The 21,867-nt window shown below is 45.6% G+C and overlaps 2 protein-coding genes across 2 annotated transcripts in view; one reads left to right on the top strand and one right to left on the bottom strand.

Annotated features, from left to right (window-relative positions):
• The window catches only part of znf385a (zinc finger protein 385A), a 54,738-nt gene extending 46,577 nt beyond the window's left edge, over positions 1-8,161 (bottom strand). Inside the window, exon 1 of the mRNA XM_071903273.2 lies at positions 7,901-8,161. Within this exon, the coding sequence (XP_071759374.2) occupies positions 7,901-7,910 (10 nt within the window). The 5' untranslated portion in view covers positions 7,911-8,161. The remainder of the gene's footprint in view (positions 1-7,900) is intronic.
• A 10,220-nt stretch (positions 8,162-18,381) lies between these two features.
• Positions 18,382-20,631, top strand: birc5b (baculoviral IAP repeat containing 5b). The gene is made up of 4 exons (XM_071903280.1): positions 18,382-18,507; positions 19,754-19,863; positions 20,320-20,437; positions 20,542-20,631. Exons 1-4 carry the CDS (start codon positions 18,382-18,384, stop codon positions 20,629-20,631), a joined length of 444 nt encoding a protein of 147 aa, XP_071759381.1.
• The last annotated feature ends 1,236 nt before the right edge of the window (positions 20,632-21,867 follow it).

Here is a 21,867-nt window from a genome sequence, read left to right as displayed (position 1 = left end):
TCCTCTAATGAAGATTTGTGGCCGTGGCTGGTTGGTGATTATTGGCCCAGCACAGAGACAAAAAACCTCCTTGGCGCTACTGTAAATACAATCTCTCACATTTACACAAGTCATCATAGGTGCAAATAGGAAAATATAGGATGGAGGCAGAAACACCGCTGTTACAATGCATAGGGGCTACTGCCATGCTCTGACACATTGTCAAACCCCTGATGCAAAATTAATGAACAACCTCATAACAAGCCCAAACATTAACCAACATTATTCAGATGTGAAGAATGCAATGTGAAGTCGCTGATGTTTATGCTGTTATTTCTGTCTCATCGGGCCAATTGCACCGATCCCGACTATGCTAATTTTATGGAAATGCTTGTTTCCATCCTTCCTCTCTGCCTCCCATTTGTTACATTTCATCAGTGCTCTTTTGAACCGCGTTAACAGCCACTGTCTGAATTTCAGTGGGAGCTGAGAGCTGTGTTGAACATGTAAGCAGGAGTTCAGTCATCCGTGCATCACATAATAGACACTGCTAGTGCATTAGGAGAAACTGACAGTGGGGGGATTAGGAATTCGGCCCAGGCAACCATTTCGTCCCTTCCTTATAGGATCTGCAGATAGATAAGCTTCATACACCACAAACAAATCAAATCATTGTCATAGTAAAAGCATGTGTCTGTCATAAGAGCAAGTCACACTGCAAGGAAAGCAAGAGACCTTGTGCTGCAGCTTGGTTTACATATCATATTAAAGTGATTACATTCCAAAGAGTGCAGCATGTGGCAGGCACCACTAACAAGGTAAATGAATGTGGTAATGGAAGTGGCTCACTCCAGACACCACACCACCCCTGTGTCCCTTACAGCCTTCTAATCCACACCTCTCTTTGGCACCTCACGCTCCTGATCCTCCCTCCCTCCCCCGCTCCCCCAAGGCAGAGGCAGGGTGCTGTGGTGCAGGTCCTGGCAGAGCCTCCTCTCCTCCCTCCCTCTCTCCCTCTCTCTCTGAGGGCAGGGCTGCTTGTTCAGGGGAGACAGGTGTGCATACCAGACGCCTGCGCTGAGCCCTGTGCCACGCCGATCCCGTAACTATCTGCTAGCGTGGCTTTCCCGGCTCTCGTCCAACCTTGATCCAAACCCCCTTACCAAAGAAGCCTACTGCTAGGTATCACTACAGTAGCTGTCACTGGGCATGGCGCCACACAGGGCAGGTCTGAGCTCAACCCACTGGCACCTTTTATCACCAAGCCTTCTTGCATCTCAGCAGCCATTATACACACCATTAAAACACATTGGAACAGATTTAGCTGCCTGGGGGAAGGCGGTAGGGGTGGAGATTTAGGCTATTTTGGGCTGTTCATGTAACATTAAGGATTAAAAACTAGCTTGAGGCCTCTTGGAAGCAAAGGCTACTATTCCGTCAGTCTGCGTGCTGCTGTGCCCGGCTGGACCTGTGGTAGTAAGTGAGAGCTGTATGGACGGATGGGGTCAGAGACTGAGGAGGTGTCCTTGTGGCCATAAGTAAGGGTCAGGTAGGGCTGTAGGAAGATACTCCTAACGTGGGGATAGCTCATTAAAGCAGCATGTCAGAGATACTGCTCACATCCACTGTTTGCATGAGTCAGAATACACAGGGAGACTGGGGTTCTGTGCATGTTGGTAGAAGGAAGCATCCATTTCCCCCCTGTGTGGGCCAGCTTTTGCAGAAAAACTGTCACCCCACCCCATCTCCAGTCTTTCTCATCTCGCTCTTTGCTCATTTCCTCTCTGCCTTTATCCTCTCCCTGTTCCCTCAATCTCTTTCCTCCTTCAGTTTTCGCTCAGTCCCCCTCTCTCGCTCACTCTTCAGTCGCTTCATCAACTTCTTCCTCCTCCTCCTCCCCCTGTGCCTCCTCCTCTCTAGCCATGCCCCCATGCATTGACCTTGCTGCATCTCAAGGAGAATTGATTTCTCTTTTGGTCTTTGTGTGAAACCCTATCTCAACAGCACTCAGAGGAATTTCCTCTTCCCCCCAGAGCTGGATGGAGCTAATTCTCTTTCATGAGGACACTTTTCACTCCATTTTATCTGTCTGCCTTTCTCTCCCCCCTCCTTCTCTTCCCCTCTTCTCTTCTGAGCACACAGAAATAGAGCAGGCATGATTAATGCAACATCTATCGCCGCCGAACGTTAGCTTTGCTCAACCTTTTTATGCTTGGCTGCTGTTTTGGAAATTGTTATTCATGCACCTTCCAGCTCCGCTGCTGAATTATCACTTCAGTTGATCAATGGAGCAATTTGGACTCATTTGACTTTTTACATTTGATGAGGAGGGTTGGTAAAGAGAAAATACAAGGGCTGAATCAAACATCCATTATACATGTATCTCTCTAACTCCCTATTTTCATATAAATTGAGCGTTAGATTTATAGGAGGAAATAACATTCTTCAAGCACTGTCATAGCACAGAATGTTGCATTTAATTCTTGTGAAATGGAATTTAAATGAACCACACCGTGAAACCAAATGCTCTTAAATATGGCCAAGCATGTGTGCTATGTAGCTGGGTGGAATGTATTCTCATAGTTCTGGAATAAAGAGGGCCACTGCAGTTGTAAGGCCATGTACAACACTAAACTTAATTCATTCAGTATACACTGTCCATCTGTAGTCTATATTTGAGTCCCTGAATTTCATTTATAGTATCAATATTGATGCTAATGTGTGCAAACAGAGGCAGTGGTGCATCTCAGAGTCAACAACAGGCAGTGAGGGTGCAATCTGCCTCATTACAGAGTTGCATTATGTCACTGCACTGTCCTAACTGTCTAACTCTCAGAAAACCCTTTTCCATTAACAATAGATAACATTAGATATTCTACACGATGACGGTAACAGTGCCACTTTGCAAACACTAGAGAGCTGCAGTGTGAAGAATCATCTGTGCCTCTTTCCACTTTGTGATCAGAGCGACTGTTGAAGCATGCACGAACAGTTTCCAGGCTCCAACTCCCAGGTGTCTTGTTGCCCCAGGATCCCCAGTAAGTAGTCAGCTAGTCAGCCAGCCTGCCTTGGTGAATGCACTAATGTGACACCATAATCACGCACAGGTGCACTTCTGTGCTTCACAGAGCAACAGCACTGGGCTGTTGGTGGTGGCAGGTGCTGGCACTGGTGCATTGGTGTGTGTCACATAAACTGTACATTTTATTCAAGTGTATACATATGGGATGATAAACTGCACCATGTTTACATTCCACGTGTGTTCTGGATGAAAAAGACCTCATCACTGTAATTCCAAAAGGGAAACCACGCGTCCCCTCCTGCCATGCTGGCCTTTACTAAGTGAATGGTCTTTGAGAGAGGGCACCGCAGTGAGGCCAATGAAGCAGTGGGAGGCACAGGAGCAGAGACACCTCCACCTCCCTCTGCTCTGCAGTGCTACACGCGCCGATGGGCCACACACACACACACACACGCACGCACACACACACACGCACTCATAGACACAATGGGTTGCCCTCCCACCAGTCCAATAACAGGCCTATTCATTAGAGTCTCTTACAGACAGTATTGACAACCTGCTGACACACAGTCACTCCAGCATAAACAAATGGAGCAACAGAGAAGAGCGAGGGAGGGAGGGAAGAAGGGAAGAGACCTGTGTAGTGTCCTGACCACAAAGCAAGAGTGGGACAAAGATAGAGAAACAGAGTGAAAGAAGAAAGAGCAGAGAAAAAGAGTGATGGTTTACTACTTCCACCCATCCACTTAACCTCCAACCATACACACACACTTACACGTGCACACACACACACACACACACACACACACACACACACACACGTGCATACACACACACACACACACACACACACACACACACACACGTGCATACACACATGTGCACACACATGCACACACTGCAGTCTCTCTTGAGATGACTGCCACATCAATCTTGCATTCCTAGGTCACTCCTGAGATATGTAGCCTATTGTAATTACCATTATAGGAATAAGTCTTTTCAATGGGAGCACTGTCACAGAGAGGGGCTATTGAAAGGTGAAATGGGTCAAGTGCAGTGGAATATCTCACCACACAGCCATATGTTGCAGGCACCTAAAGATTATTCCCGCAGAAAGGAAAAGGTATATTCTGCAAAATGTCATGGTGAACTTTGAATCCATGGCCCTTTTGAAGAGTTCACATTTAAGTAACAACCAAAGGGAACAACTATTTTAGTAGAGTGAGTTCACTTGCTGAGTAATTTAGTGACAACTCAGCATTCACAGGTGCTAATGGCTTATGGAAGTTGATGTCTGAGTATTGCCAAGGCATCAAGAAATACGCATTCATAGACAAGAGTTTGTTCAGCATGTTTCGCTGCAGATCTCTCAAGTTTCAGCTGCACTAAAGCATTCCAATTATATGTTGGGTATGCAAAGAAGCCTAAAGGGACAAACTGTGCCACGCATACCAAATATCTGGCTCATTAAAAAGTTATAATTACTGTGTCACTCTGACACAAACACAGAGAGTAGAGCAGTCATGGAGAAAATGGGGGAGAAACGCTGATCTGCTAAAAGCAACACATTCTGGTCTGTCTTTGAGCCGACCTCTGGAGCCAGGTGAGTGTGTGCAGGCTGCTGGAGGAAGGGAGGAAGAGCTGGAAGGGTGGATGAATGGAATGAGCGATAGCTATGCAGACAGGTCAACAGAGAGACTGATAGATTATGAAGACAGATGAGGCTGGAGTGGGCACACAAACGCAAAGACAAAGAGACAGATAGACTGCATGGCCCTGAGCTCAGGAGGTCAGCTCTGACTCAAACAGACAAGACAGATGAGACATAACACAACATCCGAACATGAACCGAACCTGATTGAGGCTCCCCAAAAAACGTAAAGATGAGGCTATAACAAAGTGACCCCAGAGAATGTTCCTCACATGTCAATGAGTCATCTCCTAGCAATTTGGGTGACAATAAGAGGACTTTATAGGCAACTTTTCCTCAAAGACGATTCCATACCAGGAGCTCCCTTCAGGCGTCAGGGTGCTGAAAGCGTAGGAGGTTTTTTAGACAACATGGCGGCTGATCACAATGACACCACAGTGAATAGAGAGGCTCTACATCACCAGGAGCCCAGTGATCATGTTCTCTATTAGCCTACCGTTGTTTCGCTCTGTTCTCTGTCCAGATGACACACACACACACATACACACACACAAGCGCACACACAAACAGCAGCAGCAGCCCCATACCTCCTAACTTGGTGCAGAGCCCATGGCAGGCAGAGAGCTAAGCTGGCTGCCTGCGGCTGTGTATAGAGCGCACTTTGTACAACACAACCACACATCCATTGCCATTATCAGCATCAGGACTGTCATCGCTATCACAGTGGCCAAAGAAGAGCTCTGCCAGGGCCCCGGATTGCCTGCAAAGCTAGTTATCACAGACCCGTGCATACAACATCAAGGATAGAGCAGCGCAGGGAAAGGTTATTTGCTCAAGGTCATATGGAACAAAGGATGGGAATAGGCTAATAGCTGTACAGACACAATCGGTGATGCACGCAGTTTACACAGGCGCACTCACACCGCACACACACACACCGCGCACACCTTTTTTTATCAGATTGTTTATTTTCAAATGAGATATAGTGCCCTTTCTCAGAGATATGTTATCAGAATCTTGCCGATTGATATCAATGGGCTGAATCAGGAAATTTGAGGTGGGGGGAGGTCCAGATCGGCCGGCGTCGGAATAGTAAAGGTCATTACAATGACATTACCCTTTTCGGGGGAGGAAAGGCAGAAATGTCAAAACGCTCAGCAGCCAAATCATCATGCAAATAGAACAGAATGTTAGGCAGCGGAAAATCTCTATGTTCGGACAGAAATAATGGAAGATACCTATCTGAGTGACAATTTGATATGGGGGAGTCTAGGTGTTTACAGCTTTTTCGCATCTGTGAGGGGGGGAAGATTTTACGGACCGTTGGATGTGATGGAAAACACCGGATTGTGCATCTCTGAGGTGCATTATTACTCTTTAAACACCCTTCAATCTGCCCCATTTGCACTGAATTAATAGTGGCAGCATTCAGCGTTCTTGTGAAGACGGAATTCATGGCACTGCACTACAACAACAGCTCACATTCCCTTTTTCAGTATTGCTACCATATCTGTAGCGCTAGACAGTTAATAACCAAAATGAATGCACTGTAATAACCAGGCTGAACTCAAGCCATTCCTCCATTGAGCCAGTTCAAAATACCTACGTTATACAATAAAAGTGGATTGAGACAGCTGCTGGTGGAGGGTTAATGTTGCTGCTAACAGATCTCCTGTTCAAACACCATTTAGGCCTCTGGTGAGCTGCAACCGGCCCGATCAAGACGGTGCTTGTCTGACTGTTAAATGAGGCTCAAGTCAGGTAATCTGCCACTTTTGACCAGCTGCTGAAACTGGAAAAGCATTATGCAAACACACACACACACACACACACACACACTATGAATACATTTACAGAACAACAGAAAGGAGAACACTGATCTCCTTGTAAAACAAACAAAAGACAAAATGTGAGAAAAAAAACATAAAAGTCACCCATACACAAAATGCATATTATATTCACATGGACATGAACTTTGCTGATTTGCACAGAGCCCTTCGCTCACGGGAATACACACTCTTCAGAAGGCGCTCTTCAAACTCGCACACCTCAGACTACATGACTCCCTATAATCATTAGAGTTGTCTCCTTGAAAAACATGCCTGCCGGGAGTGCAGAGCAGCAGAGCTACGTCTGAATCAGCCCAGGCATGCGTTAAAACAATGTGGCCTCTCTGGCAGAGCACATAGCAACACACACACACACACACTTCAAACACAGGCACAAACAGACACACACACAATAAACACAGTTAGACACACACACACACACACACACACACACACACACACACAGCCTGACAGACACTGCCATACACAAATTAGGAATGACTCTCACTTTGGCGAACACTTTCGCACACTGACGTGCACTGCCTTGCTTCTGAGCAGACACACACACACACACACAATCTTCCTATCCGTTCACACAGCGGCACACGGAAACGCAGTCTATCCAGGATTGGTCATATCACTGGACTTACAGTGGCGGTAAAAGCGAGCTCCCATCCTCCATATGAATGTGAACGCTGACTATCTAGAGCACAGAGACCACACAGAATCCCCTCTCTCAGACATGGCCACTATGAGACCAGAATACTAAAGAAGAAAGCGCTGGCTGACTCAGAATAGAACTAGCATGCATAATAACTAACGGCTACATTGTGCTGCATGCCAAAGACTGAATCTCATTTATTAGTTTTCCTCAAAAAAAAAAAATGTTGTGGTATGACCAGTTGCTCATCATTGATTAGCAGGATAAAAAGGAATAATCAAAGTAAATGTTAGGTAGGTGCTAGGTCGGCTAGAGTGACAAATCACCTTGCAAACCTTTATTTACTTGATCATTTCTGTGTTTACCACTTGCATAAATTTGGATTGCAGCCTTGTCATTAAGTTGGTACGGAACCGTCTTCGTCACTTCACCTCTCCTGGCAGGACATGAGAATGGTGGAGCGCAGTCATGTGACCAAACAGCCCATAATGATATGGTCCAGCTCCAAACACTTTGACCTTCCCTGTCATCATTCACACCTGTCATATTAATGGCACACTGTTACTGTAATTACAAGCACTAACCATGATATATAGATTCGTAACCGTGCTCAATAATGACAGATGGCTGGTGTGGAATGGAAACCAAGCAGAGCAGACGATTAGAGAGCTGTTGTTGGCCAAGTTTAAGTAGGGATTAGTGAACCGACAGCATGGTTGACCTCTCCAAAATCCCATGCACCAAAAGCGACAACTCACCCAAAATCATGTTGTGTGTTCCCTTCGCTGTCCCTGGGTTGACAAGTGTTCCCTCGCTCCCCCCGTCTCTCCCGCTTTCGCCAAGGGACAATGGCTCCAAATTCTCTTTTCAGCGCTCCTCTCTTCTCTCCAGAAAGAGGCAAGTCAGAGAGGCACCACTAGATGTGAGGAGAGACTGCTGCTGCCCATGCCGTCCCTTGCGTCTGCCCTCTCCAGGTGAAAAGCACAGAGTGAGTGTGTGTGTGTGAGAGAGAGAGAGAGAGAGTGTGTGTGTGTGTGTGGAGGAGGGGTCCCGTGTTTCTGCAGTTGTGCTGTCTGTCTCAGGTAAGCCTGAGGACAGTATGGGGGGGGGGGGGGTGGGGGGAGTTGCAGGGGAGAGAGAAAGGGGGGAGTCAGAGCAAGGAGGGGGAGCCTAAAGTGTGACAGCCAATCAGAGGGGGAGGCTACAGAGCTCAGATCTTCTCCTCCACAGCAGCCACGAGGAATTGCAGTGGTCTCCAACAAACAGCTGACAAGCAGTTTCTTCTCAACTGGAACATTTCGCAAAGGGGCTTCAGAGGAAAGGTCTTCAGTGCTGCTGCCTGCTTTGGTCTCTCTCCCTGTAAAACACACTCTCTGCCTTCCTCTCCCTCTCTCTGCTTCTTGTTTTTTGGGGTTGGGTATAACCTAAAGGCACCTTACATGCCTCCGCTCTGATTGGTGGCAGCCTCGACCAATGGGAACAGCGGCAGACACTTGTCATCATGCAGAGTGGAAGTCATGAAGGAGAGACAGAGCTGGACTGAAAATGCCCGTCTCCCCCCACCCACTGTTTCTCCCTCTGTTCCCCCCTCTCTCCTCACCCGTCTCCCATCTCCCCTTGACGCTCCCTCTCCAGTCATAAGGATAGCTTGTTGGTCAGATTTGTCTACTGCGTCTGTTCGCCTGTTGTTTATTCCCCCTCCCCCCTCCGTTCTTTGACTCCATGTGTACGTGGACTTGTTTAAGGATTAACCTTTTATCTCTGTGGCTCTGTCCTTCTCCCCCTTTCCCTCTCCACCTCTTAACCTGCCTGGGCAAGGTTACACATGTTATCAACCCCTGTGCTGTCTTCAAAAGGATAGAATTTAGACTGGGGAAGGGGTGGGGGGGGGGGCAGGCAAAAAGGAGAGATGAAATAGAAAGCGACAGAGCGGAGGAAGCAGGAGAAGGAGGGGCAGAGATGAAACTAAATTCAAACTGACAGAGGGATGAAGAGACGTGGAGTGACAAGAGGAGACGACCGGGAGGATGGAGCGCAGAGACAGAGGGAGACAAAGAGAGACAGGGAGCTGGACACAGGAGAGGGGCTGTTGAATTAAACTGCAGACTGTAGCAATGCAGTCACTAATTGAAGAGGAGCTTCACTGCCAGCTTCTTATGGTCCACTTCCTCCCAACCAAAAAGCCACTCAAGCAACGTCTGCTGTCACACAGTCTGTCCGGGCTCTGCTCTCTCTCTCTCTCTCTCTCTCTCTCTCTCTCCAACTTCGCCTGTGAAGAGGAATCACAGGATAGCTAGAGAGACCTTTTGAAAACCACACAGCCACGACGTTATTGAGAAGCTCAGCGCTTAAGAGAAGGCTTAACAAAGCTGTCAAAAAATTAATCCCCTCGGGCGGGCATGCTTGCAAACACACAGATACAAACACGTGAGCCTGGGGCTAGAGAAAACGCTGCCTGTCGTTCATAGTGCCTCCCCTTGTCCTGCTCTCTCTCTCTCTTTCTCTTTCCTTTTCTGCCTCTACACCCGCCCCCCCTCTCTTTCTCTCTCTCTCAGGCTGAGGCTGTGAGTCACAGGGTGTTGGAGTGAATACTAAAGAGGCTGGCTGACACCTCCAATACCTCACTGCACACTGCACAGCAGCTCCACTGCACACATTTAAGCCATCGTATGTAAACACTGGCATACTGGGGGCCACAAACACCCACACAAATTCTTACACATAGTAACTTAGGGTGAATTCCACTCACAAACAGCTGCTATGGTATTATCTAGCATATGAGGGTGTTCTTAGCTAAGGTGCGTAAATCCTTACCGCACTCCCTCTACCGCCACCAAGCTCTGACTCTAGCGACAGCAATAAAAACAAGTAGTTTATCATACACACACACAGAAATAATGGACTCACTAAGTGGTAGATGTGGGGCAAACGTCTTTTAACACAGTGGAAGGACAGACAGCTTGGAAATGGAATTTGAGCCCCTGGGCCCATTGGATCCCCAGCCCCCTCAACACACACACACACACACACACACAATTTCTGCAGTGGGTGGACTGAGCATCAGACATTGAGTTTTTGAGTATGGGACACTGGCGGGCTGGAACAATAGCTATCATCAATCGGCCTATGTGTGCATGTCCCTCTGTGAGCATCTGTGTGTTGTGTGTGTGTGTGTGTGTGTGTGTGTGTGTGTGTGTGTGTGTGTGTGTGTGTGTCAGCAAAAGAACCAGGATAAGGTTCCCTCATTAGTTGTGTTGCTATCAATAATTCAGAGCTGGTCCTTGTTGCCGTTCAATGGGCCGAGTGCTAATGTGCTGTCGGGGCCGACGGGGGCCCATGGCCCAGCACCACTTTAATGGATGTCATGATGAGAGGGTGAAATCGGAGCACGGAGATCCTCTGTCATCCATAGGCAGGGGAGAGGCAGGGCAGGAGAGAGGGCCGAGCAGACAGGGGTGGGGTGAAGGCCACTGGGGAAAGGACAGATGGCATTATCGGACAGGTATGTGGAAGGAGGGGTGATGAAGAGAAACAGGAGGAAGAGAGGGGAGCGAGGGGAGGAAATGAGGCTTTTCGCTCCCTCCGTTTGTCATTGACTGCAGATCAATCACTCTGAGGATGATGTGCTGACCCCTGTCACCTGTGGATGGGAGAGTGTCACCGGGCAGATGTAAAGTGGCCACTATGTGGACTTTTTTAAATGTCATACAGTTTACTCCCTACAGGTACTTCACTCTTCAGGAATCTGTCTCCATGAGGGAAAAGGGCGTGTGGTAACAAATAACAAATACCTCTTCAAAGACTCTAACTTCTTTGAAAACCTTGGGAAAGGAAGAATATCTTTTTAAGTATTAAAATAGACAATTTTGTAGTGTCAAGAGCAATTACTCTACTTTATGCCAAAGGCTGATTCATTTCCACTCACAATAAAACTTCAAGGTCTGTGCAGCATTTGGTTAACACTCTCCAACTCCATGAATACTAAGGAGTCAATGAGCAAAGAATTTCAACATAAATTACAAAGGCATTGTATTTCTGAGTGGATGAAATTCTGTTTTGCTGCACATTTTAAAAAAATATTTTGTTGGACAGGACATAGAGAGAGAGACAGAGAGAGAGAGAGTTAAGAAAATGTGTGTGTGTGTGTGTGTGTGTGTGTGTGTGTGTGTGTGTGTGTGTGTGTGTGTGTGTGTGTGTGTGCGAGCGTGCGTGCGTGTGTATATGTGTGTGTGTGTGAGGGTGGCAGGTAATCTGATGCTCAGCTCATCAGAGTGAGAAAGTCATGTGGCGTTGGGTGAGTCCAGTGATCTTCCGCCTTTTATCACCAGCTGAACTAATGGACATAAACACTACACACACTCTGCCAACAGACACACACACACACACACACACACACACACAAGAGAGAGAGGGAGAAAGAGAGAGGACTTTACATTCTGGCTATGTGGCTGTCTGTCCATTGACACCACCATTGAGCCTCGGCAGTGATTAACCTGTGCTGCCCCCTACTGGTCTACTCCTGTCAATGCAGAATTAAATAGATGCAAGGAATCTGCCGAAGTTCTCTGGCTTTAGCAATCCTGATGCTAGACAGCAGTTTGGAAATTAAGCCCCAGAATGAAAGAGGATCCCATGTAAACTGAGATGCCTAGTATGTTCTCAGAGCCATGTCCACACATACACAGGGGTAAATAAGGGAACCAAACAGACAGGAGGCACAGCTGGTATAATATTGATGGCCTGTCAGACAGGAAGACATCTAAAATACCTTACTCAAGCAGAAACCTATCTGCACATCAGCTTTGACAAAGCTGCTGAGGCCAGAATCATTACAGGAGTTTTTCCCGGCAGAATAGTGAACAAGGCAGAGAGGCGAGAGTAGCAGCAGGTCAAACGTGTAAGGACTGATTGCTGAGTATGAAAGACTTAGGGACTTCGCCAACTGATGTGCAGCAACAGCCTGCAGGAGATCTATCAAAACTGGGGGAGTGCACATCAAACACTTCAATTCCCATAATGCTATGACCTCTCTTCCACATTCTTGCCTAGAAGGGAAGCACGCAGTAAATCTACACTCGCAGAAATTTGCGAGACAGACTGTAACTCAATTCCTTACAACAGCTCGGATGCAGTGTCAAAATGGATGGTCTCTTGCACCCTCTCTTGATCCTAAATTCTAGCCGTATTTCATGAACCCCGGCCTGAGGCACTTTGTGACTTTCCAGACAAGTTGCTTCACCTTTTCTGCCTTGCATCGTGGAATGAAAAGGGTTTGTGTTGATGCCTTTAGCCTGCACTGAGGCCATATATCATGCTTTGGGTTTCTCCTGGCGCTGTGGTGGTGAATTTAGAGTCTGCCTATAAAGGTCAAAGGTGAGGGGGCCAGGCAAGCACCAGGCATCAGCAGGCTTGCACTTCCCCTCATAATGTGGTGGAGCGTTTACTATGGTAACCACACAATAAACCACAGCCTATTAGACCATGAAATCTTAGGTACAGCTTAGGGAAAGCAATCTTTTCTTTCTGTACCAACACAATGAGACTGTCATGGCAATATTAACAAACACGCACACCACAATAGCAATAGCACAATTAAGCTAATAGCTTAATTAAGAGCATGCATTGTGCATTACAAATAAACCAGCTCAGTAGGAAGGAAAGGACCTCTGCATTCCCCTTGAACCACCCCGAGCCTGTGAGTCTGACAGATAAGCATATCAGTTTGCAACTGTGAGTGATGATCATCACACTAAATTTAGACTATTGATCAGGTATGGATATGTGCAGGGGATGTGGGCAGCTGTATGTATCTGAATGCATACTGTGCATTTGTTTCAAACTGGCTATTAAAATAACATGACATAGCCAATTACTTAGGCTCGGACAGACTAAAACCTTTAGTGGGTACAAGAACCTTTACAATGTCCACAAGTCATTAGTCAGGACTAAGACTTGTGATGGGTGCAAGACAATTTGTTTGACCAATCAGGGCTTGTATCATTGGTTTTGCACGTGCTAAATGTTTTTGTACCCATGACAGGCTTAAGTAAATCAGGGCATAAATGTTGTGTTTGGACTGTTTGGAAAGAGGTGGCATTTTTGTTGCTTTATAAACTCAATGATGAATTTTATGCCTTATGATATTGTGGCATCTCTGCAGCTATGTGTGTGTGTGTGTGTGTGTGTGTGTGTGCATGTGTGTGTACAGGTGGGTGTGCCTGCCCTGTGAATCCGCCCCTGCCTGCAGAGATGGAGAATGTTGATGTTGACTGTCACACTCTCACACACCCCTGCCATTTTCACACCGGCACTGCAGGACAGAACGTCTTTCTTTCCAAAGCCCATTCAGATCACACAGTTTGCCCCATCGCTGCCTGAAATTCATAACATTAGGCCCTCAACTTGAGAACAGTCATTTCTGAATGCTGCCTATGTACTAGACTAAATTTCTTTAGGCTGACACATTCCTAGTTGCTATTATGCAATGCCGTGTGTATTTTAGAACACTGCAATTTTAAGTAATTACTTTCTCCATAGGCCAGAGTCTATTTCTAAAGCCCAGACATTCCTCAGCTTGGAGTGATGTGGCAGATGAAAAGAAATCTCCTTGGAAGTCAAGGGTCAACCATGTCTCCACTGCAACGTCTTGTCACAGCCACACGCTTAACAAATATGGGACATCCAATTTTAATCTTTTTTTTCTCACACTCGACCATTAACAGTGCACATACTTTCATAAACAAATAAGCAAGTAATGGACCGCAACATCAACACAAACACCTACCCCTTAGCCCATAACACCACCCCCTTCCCCCGTGCCACACACACACACACACACACACATGATAGGATCAGCCTAACCCAAATGTGTGGTGTTCCGTTTGGGTGTGAGGTGGAGCAGAGGACAGGTGGAGCTGTCAGGATGGTTGTCAGATCTGTTCCACAGGGACGTGTATATATTTGGGCCAAGAGGGCTCAATATGAAGATCAATGGCACACACACACACACACACACACACACACACACACACACACACAACGGCAACATATTTAACCATTCTTTGTGTTATCATCTTTGTCTAATCATTTATCTGACTTTTTTGTGATGCTTCAAAACAAAATTATAGTGCCACAATCATGAAAATGATAACAAAATCATATGTACCTCTCTAAGTTGAAACCCACACTATACACATCCAGCCTCAGCAAATACACTACATGTCTACAATGTACTGGATATCTTTCTTGCTCCCCAAAGAGACAGTATTGCACCATTTCCAACTGAAGCAGACAGACAGCAGTAGAAGGTAATAGGCTCTTTTCTTACCTGAGCCCCACATTGATTGCACCTCTGGTCCTCCTGCTGCTCCTGCTGAGTGATTCCAACCTCCAGCTCTATCCAAGCACACTGGGAGACAACTATTTCCTGTGTGAAATCCTTCCCAGCATGAAACTATTCAGGGCTTTCGGGATGGAAGCAGGATGAAGAGAGAGAGAGAGATCCCTGGCTTTTCGCATTAATTCCAGGAGATTTCAGGAGGAACGTATGCAAACAACACAGTCTTACGCCAACGCTTGCAATGTAAAGGACATGTGGAAATAGAGACCACAAACACATTGCCTCTTTCACTCCCTCCTCCTCTCTACATCTCTCTCCTCCCTCCCTCCCTCCCTCCCTCTCTCTCTCTCTCTCTCTTTCTCTCTCTCTCTCAGCCCTGTGTGAAAACAAAGCAAGTGCAGGAGATTCCAGCAGCTAATCGCACCAGACTTTAATAAGCGAGGACAACTGTGTCAGAAGAGGGAGAGCGAGAACAGAGTGATAAAAGGCAGGAGCGGAGGGAGAGGCTATGAAGGGAGAAAGAAGAGTCAAGTGTCAATGAAGGCATGGAGAGGAAAAGTGACATACAGCGCGCAGAGAGAAGAGAAAATCCAACCTACGGGAAGAAGATTTATGGTGCGGCACACGGCATGAATTCTCTGAGGGTCAAAAGCGTTGCAAAACTCTCTCTCATAAAGGACCAACCGTTAGGAGAGGCTAAGTAACAAAGCAAATTCCTGAACCTGTGTAAATGGGTGTTATAGGCCACATTATTACTGAGAGTCTCTACAATACAACTGTTTTCTGCGACATAGAAGGCTACTTTTACCACAAAACTTGTGAATGGAGGCAGGCAAAGTCATAAATCATACACAAGCCGTGACTTATGGTACAGAAAAGTTGAGAAAAACAGAGAAATATGTGAATGCATAGAGCAGCGCTGAATGACAGCAGTAACACACACATGCTGAAACTCAGAGGTGGATGTTATCCTACAGCGTCAGCAGTAAGCAGCTAAGAACTGTGCAGGCCACTTGGAGCAAACGTGTCATCGCGTATAGAAGTCCAGTTCACCCAGAGCCAACTCTCAGCCAACCCCCCCCCCCCCCCCCCCCCCCCCCCCGTCATAGGACTGCTTGCAATCAGAGTGCGATACACACATACACACTCACCGAGCACTTTATTAGGAACACCTTACTAATACTGGGTAGGTATCAGCTTTCAGCTCAGTGTCTACCGGCTACCAAAGTGACATCCGCCTCCAGGTTGGATGTGTTGTGCATTCTGAGATGCTTTTCTGCTCTTCACAGTTGTAAAGAGGTTATCTGAGTTACTGTAGCCTTTCTGTCAGCTCCAACCAGTCTGGCCATTCTCCTCTGAGCTCTCGTCCGCAGAACTGCCGCTCACTGGATGTTTTTTGTTTTTCGCACTATTCTGTGTAAACTCTAGAGACTGTTGTGCGTGAAAATCCCAGGAGATCAGCAGTTTCAGAAATACTCAAACCAGCCCGTCTGGCACCAACAGCCATGCCACGGTCAAAGTCACTGAGATCACATTTTTTCCCCATTCTGATGCTTGATGTGAACATTAACTGAAGCTGCTGACCTGTATCTGCATGATCGTATGCATTGCACTGCTGCCACATGATTGTCTGATTGGATAATTGCATGAATAAGCAGGTGTACAGGTGTTCCTAATAAAGTGCTTGGTGAGTGTATATAAGCATCACACGTTGTCAGCCTTACAGACGAGCACACTCCCGCCCCAGGCACTCTGCCGGAAGAGAAGGTTAGAGGGGGAAAAGGACAGCAGTTTACAGTTGTAAGCACATTTCAGCAGCCGGGGGCCTGAGGAGTAGAGTTACAGGGACACACTGCGGACTGGGACTGTCCCTGCCTCTCTCAGTAATAAACAGGACAGTAAAGTTCACACCACAAGCCATTAAAGTGGACAGTTGGCTCCCTGGTCTGACACCTGCCCCACATTGTTAGCTTTACGGGAAGCATTTTCTCAATAATTGGAGTAATAGGGGAATATCTATGGCCTCCTGACGTATGAATTTAGTTTTATATTATCTCTATGTTTACTTTTACATTTGATTCGGTATTTGACACTCCGCCACACACTGTAATTCAAGCCTGACAAGCCTGTTTCATCAGGGAAAGGCAGATCACTCTGGCCTTATACATAATATTCATAATCAGGTGTACATTACTCAGACACAGCTGGGACTGACTGAATAACATGTGATATAGCACAGCCTTTAATATAAGTTGTTTCTCAACCAAGGAAGTTGGTTGAGAAATTTCACTGTCACAATAGAAAGTGAGGAGAAAGTGAGAATTCATCATAGGCTTAAACTGACTGTGTAGCTGAGCTGAGCATGTTGGCTTTAGCCCTTTGGTTTTGGCGTCACCCACCCCAAACCACAATAACAGTAGCCTGCATACTTTAACTGTTTTGTTGACAGACAACCCTGAAAACAGGCCTGTTTGGATAGTTAGTTCACTGCAAAACCAGAGTGGAGCACAGGAAAAGTCGGGGAGGTCTGAAGTAGAGGTCTTAGCATTCTTTTATTTCTGCAGACTGCCAGCAGGGGGGAGTCATGTTTCTTCACTTTTCCTCAATGTCAAATGAGGGCTATGCATAACTAAATTTGATTTAAGTGTCAATTTGACATTTGTGTGTCACCACACTGTAAATATCCTCCTTAGCTACCTTTTCCTTTCTACTGTGACCTGGAAAAAGATATTCATGCCACCACGTTGCCTGGGAAGGAGACAAGATATGCAGCTTAAAACATGGACAAGTGTCCTCCAACAGAAGATACAAATTATATCTTCTCTAGAAATGTAATTGTTTGATTGTTTGACATGTGCCCAGGACTGCCCAATTAGGCTAAGTGTCTGTTGTGTGATGACTGGACCATACAGAGAGAAAAACACAACACGAAAAGACTAACACTCGACGGCCAAAGAGATCCTTGTAGATGACCCTTAATTTTTCAGATTTTTCCTCTCCTTTTTCCCTCCTCTTCTGTCCTCTTCCTTCCCTTTCTCCACCAAGTTACTTTCTGGTAGGAGACTGTCATGCAGGCCAGTGTTTCCCAATCCAGTCCTCAAGTACCCTGTCCTGCCAGTTTTTGTTCCAGCTCTACTCTTGCACACCTGATCAAATTAAAGGCTGCACACTTTCCTGCTAGCCCTGTGCAGGTAGATCTGTTTCTACTGCTCAACCAATCAGCATTAGGCCCTTAATTGGATCAGGCATGCTCGAGTAAACATGGAACGAAAACCTGCAGGACAAGGAGTGCCTGCAGGACTGGGTTGGGAAACACTGATGTGCAGTAGGCTATATGGACTCTTGTTAATAGTTGTACCAGCAGATGGCGCTGTAGCAAAAGTGAGCTGCTGTTAAGTTTAATGAAATTGATTGTCGACTGAGTAAACGTTGCTCTTCATACCGTATCTCCCCAAGTGCTGCTGTTATGTGAAAACTTTGTAACTCCAATTTTGGTGATTTTCATGTTTTAATTTCAATTGAAGGATTAGATGCACCTATGAGTTGAAAAGATTCTACCACCCTTGGTCTTATGAAACCCTTTCAAAACCATAAACCCATTGGATAAACCTATTGCAAAATTGCATCGTGGTCAAGCTGAAAACAAAGCCTGTTTCTCTTTTGTTTTTAGTTCCTGGAATGTTGACATTTTGGAGATAGGTTTTCACGCAGCAGTGACGATATGTTAGACAAGTGGTGGTGAAGGTGGAGAGGGAAGGAGCAGCAGTAAGTAACACCTGGCCCGGGTCATCAGCACGGCTTAATAAATAACACCTGGGTCATCAGCACATATCCACAGCAACACGCACACTTGATTGAATTGACTTTCACGCCGCGGAGAGTTCCCCTTTTATCGACGATATGGCCAGCATAGATGTATTAAAAACCAGGTTTTACTCATATGATAAAATGTACGTTCATGATTTGCGTGAACAAAGCTTTGCAGACTGGCCGTTTCGAGAGGAATGTGAATGCACACCTGAAAAGGTAAGACAGTGTTGGGCGTCCAAACTGACGAAACCTTGACGCTTCAGCTCTCGAGCTACAACATGTTTTCAAAATATAGCTGGGATTTTTTTTTTTTTTATCAGCTCAACTATAACTACTTTCTCTATTATTTGGAAGTTTTGCTAGAGAGCAGTGAATGCTTTTTCGGAACACTTTCTGTTATTTGCATTTCATCACCAGCATACTTCGCATTCCACATTTACGAAAAAGACCTAGTAATGTCATCGAAAAGATAAAAAAAAAAAAGAACATCGTACGCTAAGGTCACTAAACTAACTTTTTGAGTATAGACTACCACAGACAGTGTAAGTCCCGGTGACTTTCCATTTGGAATAACTTTCTATTAGTTGTTTTTTCACATTGCAATCTTGTCCACTGTATGAGTTATAGTTAAATGTTCCCAAGTAGGCCCAACTTTACTTCCAAATAAACGTTTCATAATTATTGTAAATGCATACATGTTGAGAGGCCAATAGCACTTTAGGCTGTTAAATCAAAGACGAGGGGGAACTGGGGGGGGATTTGGAGGGGCGGGGGCGTCTGCAATTGAAGCATCTCTAATTTGAGTGTATGAAAATCTTAGGCCTACAGGAAATCAGACTAGAGCATAAAAACATCCCAGATGTTTGCCAATCTTCTGTAATTCATTCATTCTATTCAGAAAGGGGTTTGTGTCAAAGAGCTCTGATGTATGCTCACCTAAATCTCACCTAAATCTGAAACTGAAGTACATAACACATGATTATAAGGCTGATAATGGGCTTAATGCATACCACTGAGATGATGATGGTTATTATTGCCCCGAGCTTGCTTATACTGCAATTTTATACCACAACCTTTTATCCAAGGCTGTCACAGCATGTGATTTACAGTTAAGCAGGTGCCAGATTTTGTTTCGTTTTGTCGGGTGTCCGGTGCACAGTCCCTCAACCCACCTCACCTCACCCTAATCTTGTCATGATGGATGAGGCGCTGACACCATGCTGGATGAGCAACACTACATACCATGTTACCTTCTCTTAACCCCCATAAGAGCCAAGTGGAGATCCTCCTCTGGTTTCACTCACACTGACACTAGACTCACCTTGGGCATTAATTGAGTTGACAGCGCAAGACGTCCCATAATTTGATGCTCGATTTTCATTTTACAGCGCTCTGTCACTTTAAGAAAAACACTGTACAGATGTTGTTGTTACAACTTTTGCTCTTCTGTATGTCTCTGCAGATGGCTAAGGCTGGGTTTGTCCACTGCCCCAGTGAGAATGAGCCTGACGTTGCCTGCTGCTTCTTCTGTCTGATAGAGCTGGAGGGCTGGGAGCCAGATGACAACCCCTGGTAGGGAGAGCGTGCCGACTTCCCTAGTCCCCAACACTATTCACTTTAATATACTGCTTTGAGCTGCTGATCAATAATATTCCAAGTCTGTAAGGGGGTATACTGCTTCAGAGTTGAAATGTTATTAATTTGCCCTAGGACAGTTTTGTCTCCATTAGGGAATACTGGCTGTTACCCATAGCCAAAAACAAGGGCAAGGCTTGTCACCCCCCATCATCTGTTACATTCATACACAGCTCCATAGAGGATGACTGCCACAGCACACAAGATGATTTCCTTGGAGTAAAGATAGTTTTGAACTGTTGGCAATACTATAATATAAAGCTCCTATGCATGTAACCAATGCAGCAGTTTAATATTGGATTAAAGTCTTGGCTTGCGGAGAGCATTGTTCCTGTTTACCAATTCTGACTGAGCAGACCAATTAATTTCTTCCCTGACGTTTCCGGTGTGTAGGTCCGAACACATCAAACGCTCTCCTAACTGTGGCTTCCTATGCATGAAGAAAGACTTCACCGATTTGACAATGGCCGAGTTCTACCACATGGAGAATGAAAGGCTAAAGATCTACATTGTGAGTGTCTGCTGTGTATGTAGATTTCCTGCAATGAATGAGTTTTTGTGCTTGTATAGTTATGCAGTGGTTGTTCCACATTCTGCCTTTTCTTCTTCTTCTAGAGAAAGGTTTGCCATAAGAAGCTGGCGTATTTGCGGGATGAAATAGACCAAACGGTTAAGAACTTGAAATCCCTCTCCACATCCGTTTAATTCCACGCATCAGCTGGTGGAAGGAATTTTGAATATTTGTTCACACACCTGGATTTTAATGCCATACCAATCCAAGGGGTGGATCAAGAGCCTACTGTCTCGACTTAATAGCATGATGTAATGTAAACTTAAAGCAATAAACTATTTTTCTATTACACTTTGTTTGTAGTATTGTCTTTAACCACAAGATGGTGCCTTCGGACTGAAACTACAACTTCAGTTTTTCTCATGGCAGAGACAGGCACCCTGAAGTTTCCCCATCTCACACCCAAACCTCCACAAAGGCAATCATAAATGAAAGCCCACATTGAGCAGGATTACAATGCGGGTTATATTCCTCCTTTTTTCACCCAAATACTTACCATTTTCCCGAACGTGCCACCATCTCTACCACCCCTTTTCAAACCTTGACCCTGGACAGATGGCCTGAAGCCCCTCCCTCTCAATACCAACTGTTGCCCCAGTAACATCTGTTACATATAGGGGAACAGTGTGCACCGAGAGGGCTCACCAGGACACTTGGCCAGTCTGTGGAGGGGGACTGAGATTTAGGAAATACTAGAGGATGCTATTGTGACAATGAAATTCAAGAATAGGTGCTCTTGCAGTCTCAGGAAGCTCTGTCATACTGTAGTACTAAGGATTTTAAGAACAAAGTTTGACCAAAGCCGATGCAAAGCCCTGAGATTTCCATGCCTCTTTCTATGTAGCATATATAGAGAAAGTGATGTTGGACTCACTTTGTGGAAATGAGTCTCTCCCTGTGTCTGATGGGAGGGGGTGGCTGGGTGGAGGGCAGGATTAAAAGATGCTATCCCATCTCCGACCTTCCACTGTTCTGGATTAATGTCTAATGTAACACTCTGGCCACTGAGCCCAGATCAGCTGCTTAATTCTCTTTATCCGCTCGGCGCAGACCAAATTGAAGAGAGAATATTTTTAGCCAAAAAAGTACAAAAAAAAAACATAGGTGATGTAACATTTCTAATGAAACTGTTCCGCTTTGCTCTTATCTTTTTTGTGATACTGTTTTACATGCTATTGTGAGATGTTCCCTCAATCATTTGTATTTTGCTTGTAGATGCATGTAGCAGTCGTGTGTGCAAATATGCATCTGGTGTAAATTCCCAAGCATTCCCTGATTGAGGAGATAATGGTTTTGACATTTGGTTAGGTGAGTGGTGTGGAATTTGCATAAGTGCATAGATCATAAGGAGCGTGTTTACAGTAATTGCT

The sequence above is a fragment of the Centroberyx gerrardi genome, chromosome 14 (genome assembly GCF_048128805.1).
Source record: "Centroberyx gerrardi isolate f3 chromosome 14, fCenGer3.hap1.cur.20231027, whole genome shotgun sequence".
NCBI classification, from domain to species: Eukaryota; Metazoa; Chordata; class Actinopteri; order Beryciformes; family Berycidae; genus Centroberyx; species Centroberyx gerrardi.
The sequence above is the reverse complement of the archived record's forward strand: the minus strand, read 5'-3'. Positions and strand labels throughout refer to the sequence as shown.

Coding starts and splice junctions, on each gene's coding strand:
- birc5b (XM_071903280.1), top strand. CDS start 18,382: ATGGCCAGCATAGATGTATTAAAAACCAGGTTTTACTCATATGATAAA. Junction 19,864..20,319: donor GAGCCAGATGACAACCCCTG/GTAGGGAGAGCG, acceptor TCCGGTGTGTAG/GTCCGAACACATCAAACGCT. Junction 20,438..20,541: donor AAAGGCTAAAGATCTACATT/GTGAGTGTCTGC, acceptor TTCTTCTTCTAG/AGAAAGGTTTGCCATAAGAA.